This window comes from Nansenia antarctica (assembly GCF_963989245.1).
Source record: "Nansenia antarctica genome assembly, chromosome: 2".
Taxonomy (NCBI): Eukaryota; Metazoa; Chordata; class Actinopteri; order Argentiniformes; family Microstomatidae; genus Nansenia; species Nansenia antarctica.
In genome coordinates, this window is record NC_137675.1 from 69,746,571 (window position 1) to 69,752,866 (window position 6,296).

The 6,296-nt window shown below is 41.2% G+C and overlaps 1 protein-coding gene across 1 annotated transcript in view; it reads left to right on the forward strand.

Moving 5' to 3' along the window:
* LOC308151632 (C1q-related factor-like) overlaps positions 1-6,044 on the forward strand; it is a gene marked incomplete at its 3' end in the record, with an annotated part of 15,635 nt that extends 9,591 nt beyond the window's left edge. The window contains exon 2 of the mRNA XM_080524534.1: positions 5,865-6,044. Coding sequence (XP_080380660.1) covers positions 5,865-6,044 — 180 coding nt within the window. The remainder of the gene's footprint in view (positions 1-5,864) is intronic.
* Positions 6,045-6,296: the final 252 nt, after the last annotated feature.

Here is a 6,296-nt window from a genome sequence, read left to right on the forward strand (position 1 = left end):
ACAAGATGGCTGAGCCTCTATCAAGCATGCGGCTCACGGTTTAGGTGTTCAAACCCATTTAGGCGGCAGAAGACTTGGAAATAGAAACTGAAAACGGGCTGGGAAACTGGTTGATCTAAAATGGAAGCTTAACACCAGGAAGTCAACAAGTCCCTGTCACAGAGATGACAGGGGCTGTCCTCCATCCAGAAATGTCCTTGTCACTCAGATTGAAAACGCCTGTCATAAGTGGGCAGATCAGTATTTGAATGAGAGAAGTTACAGACTGTTTCTGACACCAGCAGATAAAAGATAAAAGTAAATCAAATAATATATTTCAATGGGTTGTCTGTTTTGACACTGGAGACTGTGATACAATACAGCAGACTACAGCTGTTAGGTGAAGATAATGCAAAGTGTCATCGGAAATAAGAGTGATTCCTAAACCCGCCCAAGTAATAAGCGTCAACTAAGAAACAGTGACAGTCAATTTGCAAAAACCTGTCAAGCGTTCATGTACAGGGCCTATTATAGGTGTAAGCGCTGTCATTATCTATAAACTTGACATTCATATTTACGTTAATTTAGAATGCAAATGGAGTGGATTCACATTATCTATTAAGCTCAAGCACAGCCTTGGCTCTCTGGTGTCACCATGCAGCGCACTATTCAAAATCAAAACCATCCCAGTGACGATGTGACGCACGCTAATATGCACGCGTGGCCACAGGGAGACAACATCGCCTGACTCTCCATTTGCTATGGCTGGAGTTCTCTCACAAGCTTTGTTTGGTATGTCAAAGTCCACTTCATATTCCACGTCAAGGTTACACTATGCCAGCCAGTGTGTCAGTCCTGTGTGTCCTGTGTGTCACTTTCTGTGAGTATGGCCTTGATAGAAGCTTAGATACAATGGTCGGTACGCACAAGTCAGATTCAGGGAATAGTAAGCACAAAGATAGTGGAGTCCTTTTCATATTTATATTTAATTTCATCCCATGCAAATGAATAAAGTTGCATCACGCACCTCTGACATCATCAGGGGACCCCAGGTTCTGTGTGAACAATAACACTAATATTTAAAAAGGTTTCATAAAAATCTCCATAGACAAATCCCATCAAGACCCTGTTCCCACCCCCACATGGCGCCCAAAGCCGCCGCCTTCTAATAAGAGAGAGTTGACTTAGCGTGCTCAAAGAGAAGCATTTCTTATTAATATGCACTGGACGACTGGCACCCAGGATCAGGATAACAGGCTTTGTTTGCACAGTGATATGAGCCTTGCCAGATTTAATCAGGAAGATAAACAATGAAAAAAGACTCATATATTTATAGTGTTGTAGAATATTCAGTATATTACCCTGCACCTTAAACAGGTGTACCCTCCACTTCTACTCTATATGTGAAAGCAGCTGGTGAAACTGGGAACAAGTCGGCAGCCGATCAAATGTTCAGACTTTTATTCTGTAAAATGTAAATACATTTTAACGTTGTTGAAAATCAATGACACACTCGCTCACACAATGACACAGTTTGTTTTGTGAGCCTGCTAACAATATAAAGTAGTGTTATAGTTAACTAGGTAGTAGTGGGGATTACTCACCGAATCCATTGCATTGCAATATTTTGGCTTGACTAGCGAGTGTCATTGATTTTCAACAATGTTGAAATTTATTTAAATTTAGATTTTTTCATAAAAGTCAGAACAATTGATTGGTTGCCGACTTGTTCCCAGTTTCACTGCAACTATCATATACTACCAAAGAAGACTTAAGAACCATGACAGCCTTGCTCTACCCCTCCCATCAATGGATTAGGTGGGATGGAAAGGGGAGGTTGAATTCAAGCCCTGTGTAGTCAATGACCCTCCCCTGTGTAGTCAATGACAGTCATTAGCATGATTGAATGTCTGATGGTCAGCAGAAGCTCTTCATACAATCCCTAATCTCAAATGCCAAAGGATTGTGTTTGTTTTCTACGGTGCTTTAGTGTGATAACGCTCTGATGTCGTTAGACGATTCAATAAGCAACTCCCTGTGTGTTATTGTATTATCTCCACAGTTAGGAAGATGGGCACTTCACTCCTTCACGCAGAGTGGACGATACCTTAGGTGTCTTGGGAGTGTGAAATGGATGTGGGCATGATTATTTTAATGTGATGATTGAGCTGTTACATAAAGCATCTATTTCTCACTCCTCCGTCTCAGTTCTGTTGTAGTTAGCTAAATAACCCCCTCATCGCCTGAGGTAGACTGGAATCTATATTTTCTCTGAATAGTGTTGAGAAATAAGAGGACACAACTTTTCTGTAATCCATTGGGAGGACGATGCTGCCTCTTCTGGCCTGCTGCCATTATGCCAAAGATGATGGAATGTTCACTGGAGATCGTCAGACGTTTCATTGTCAATGCAATGTCACTCACGTACATAGTTCAGTTTAGACAGGTTTGAAATAATGTGTCATACACAGTATCAATAAAACAATCTCCCCAAACGGCTATTCAGCACTGGCTATATAGAGGGAGAGCCTTTAATCTGTTTCTCAGTTTTGAAAATAAAACATCTAAATTCGTGTTTTACGCATGCAATTTGCTAGTTGTAAAAGATGATGACCTCATAAAAATGTTTTTATAGGAGCAAAGCATCATATCCTGCTGTATTCTTAAACGCTCGCACAATACCAACTTTCTCTCAGAGGCGGGTGGTGGAGGTACAAATCGAGAGACAGCTCATTGCAATGCATGGAACGCAATGAGGAATGCCATCAAACATCATTCTTCATTTAATCCCATGCATTTCAATGAGCCTGTACTCTGATTTCTACCTCTACCAGCCTCGCCTGGCACTCTCGCCTCCCCTCTGGCCCCCTGGCCCCTCTCTACACCTGGCCCACATACTATCATTGGCAGGACAATCCCAAAGCATGTGTTTGAAGGAGTTCTCTGCCAATGGCCTGGACCTTATACTGTATGTGTCAATAAGTGTTGTGTGCGGCTCCTCCTAAACGGGCCAATTAATTATGCTGTCTTATCCATGCCACCTGTTCAGCCAGCTTGCGGTACCCTCACAAAAAAAAAACTAACTGGGGTGTTGCCCAAATTTGATAATATACATACGTATACACTCAGATCCAGGATTTGTGCTTTGAAAGAAAATGCACAAAGGCAAACACTAGCTTGATTAAAGTTATGATAGCTGTATTTCTCTTTTCAGAAAAAAAATCTAAAGAGAGATTAAGGGGGTTCACGTCAACCCATTGTATTATCAAGCTAATTTACTTTAATCTATCATCTATCATCTTAATTTAGATGCGTTTTTACATATAGCTGGATCCTTACCTCTCTGCTTCAGTATTTCTTGAATACTGTATTAAAAGTGAGTCCTGATAATCCACCCCCCAACCCCCCCCCCCCCACACACACACACAGACACACACTGCTACACACCCATACACACACACACACACACACACACACACACACACACACACACACACACACACACACCTGCCCCCCTCACTGTGCACTGCCCTCTATCTCTCCTCTGCTCAGTTCATCTCTGCTCATTGAAGGTGATCTCCAATACAAGCTTCATTTCTTTATTGACAGTTTGAAGTTGATGCGCACACACACACACACACACACACACACACACACACACGCAATCACATTAACAATGTGACTCTTTCTTTTCTAAATGTATTTCTATTAAATCTTCATCCATCTCCCCCCACACACACACACTCTGGTGCCAGTTATAACTTTGTCTGCACCCATTTCACACTGCAACCCATACTGTGCTCCCAAGAGAGCAGAGAAATGTTTCAGATGGAGCTCCTAATTAGCCAGGACAGAGGTCACTGAGAATCTACTCCAAATGTTCTCATGGGCAGACTGCCCTAGCTGTACCACACACCACATCTCTCTCACTCTCTCACTCTTCAGCACGCAGGCACGCAAGCACACACACACACACACACACACACACACACACACACACACACACACACACACAATCCCAAAGTATGAAGTAAAGGAAAAAAACATAGCAATTTCATTGGTGGCTTCACTGTGATTATAATTTTACAAGGTTATATTGTGAATACCTTTCCACTATTTCTATGTTCATCTGCAGTGAGTGTCCTTCGTATGTTTTATTGTACTGTACTTTGCAGTAATTCTATAGTTAAGTCTGGCCACCTCAGGATTCAACCTTGTTGTAGAGTTCCTTAGACTCGCTGCTGGCATGGAGAAGGCATTGAGCCAAGCCAAGGGAAAAATCTGAGAAAAAACATCCCATTGAAATACACAGAAACAGGAATAAATAAATCTGAATGACATAGGCAGACGCAGAATGATGTCTTCAATGAAGGACCAATGAAATAACTTTGACAATGATGTGCCAGGTTTTGTCTGAGCTTTAATTATTTTTGTTGTGGTTATATTTATGGAGATAATCACATTATATAATATTATATAATTTCCCACTGGATGTACAGCCAGACGAAATGAAATGAGTCAATGTCGTGTTGTGTTGTGTCAGGACCTTCTACACACACTCTTGTTCTTTGATCCTTTTGCGTTACATATGAGAAGTGGTTAGTTATTAAATCAACATTATCAGCATGTTCTAGACACACGTGTAGAATAAGTGAAACAGACGTCAAGTTGCTGCAAACAGTAGCCCCACAATTCGAGTTGCTCCAATCGAGTCTCGAACTTATGACCTCTGCACTGCAAAAGGTCAGCTCTCAAAAACAAGACTTTTGTCGGTAGGAATACGTGTCAAATGAAAGGAAGAGGGACCTGTTTCAGAGGTTAAAGATGTACAATATTTACGTGGAAGATTTTGAAAAATATGTTTTCCAAATGGTTTGTGATAAACAAATAACTGAGAAGTCCATGATCTTTACAAGTACTGAATGATAATATGCCAGAATTTGGACTGGTCAAAAACTAATTTCTAGTCAATTCTAGGCTTTATTGTTTGCAATATCAACCATTTCAAACTATATGCTTTGATAGAAACACCATGGCTTATCAAGTTTAGTTTAGTTTTAGTTGAATTTGTTTTAGAAAAGGACAGTGTGCACATGCATTAATTGTCTACAGGAAACAAGAAGATGGGTGCATCAGATTTAGCAAGAAGCTCATTTCCATCTGTCGTCCTAAATCTGTCGTTAAATACCATCTTAGGGATGTAACAGAATTGTACAAAAGTTCAAATGACTCATAGTGTGTTCCCCAGATATGAAAAGTGTACTGTCTTTGTTCTGTATTGTATTTTGTCTACATGATTGCTGTGCTGTGTATACGATTGACAATAAAACAATTACATTTGGTCATTATCTGTTCTTAATGATATTATGTGAAGAGATGAAAAGGATAAGATGCTCTGAAAAGGAATAAGAAAAGGATAAGAAATTCTGCTTTGACAAGCAGTTCTGTCAGTGTTGATCAAACAGCTTTATAATTCTTATTAAGATAATTAAGGACAAACAAGCTTGAAACGAGTGAAATGTAAAAGAAACTGCTTGGCAAGAATAAATATCTTGTCAGACAAAAAACAAGCATATATTCCTTAAGATATAGTTAAGATATTTCATAGATTTTACTTTTTGCAGTGTGACTTGCCAACACACATGACCGTCTCCTCAAATACCCGATGCTAACCAGCTACACTATCGAAAAGCTAGCTATTCAACAGAGAGAGGGGGAGTATTTGAACTTGAGGAGTGAGTTTATCATCTCAACTCGGTTACACTCACCCCTCTAAACATCACCACAGCAAGCCCAGCCATTACCATCTCAACTCTGTGACATAAGCGTGATGCTTTTCTCTAACAAACATGCCCTCTCCTCCCACTGCCTTCTCTCCTCTCTAGGTACGAGCCAGCGCCATCGCCCAGGACGCAGACCAGAACTACGACTATGCCTCCAACAGTGTCATCCTCCACCTGGACGCTGGAGACGAGGCCTACATCAAACTGGACGGGGGCAAGGCCCATGGGGGCAACAACAACAAGTACAGCACCTTCTCTGGGTTCATCCTCTACGCTGACTGAAAGAAGAGGGCGATCCAGAGACAGAGACAGAGAGAGAGAGAGAGAGAGAGAGAGAGAGAGAGAGAAATGAGTTGTAATGTGGGAAGAGGGGTAAAAAGCCAGAATGCTTTCTAGTTTCCTGATTCTCTCCATCATCACACCTCTGCTTACATACATCAGCCCGAAATAAAGGTACAGCCAGCTGTCTATCTGTGAGTGCGGGAGATTACACGAAATGTGGATGGGATTGAGGGTGAAGTGAGGAGAGTGGCG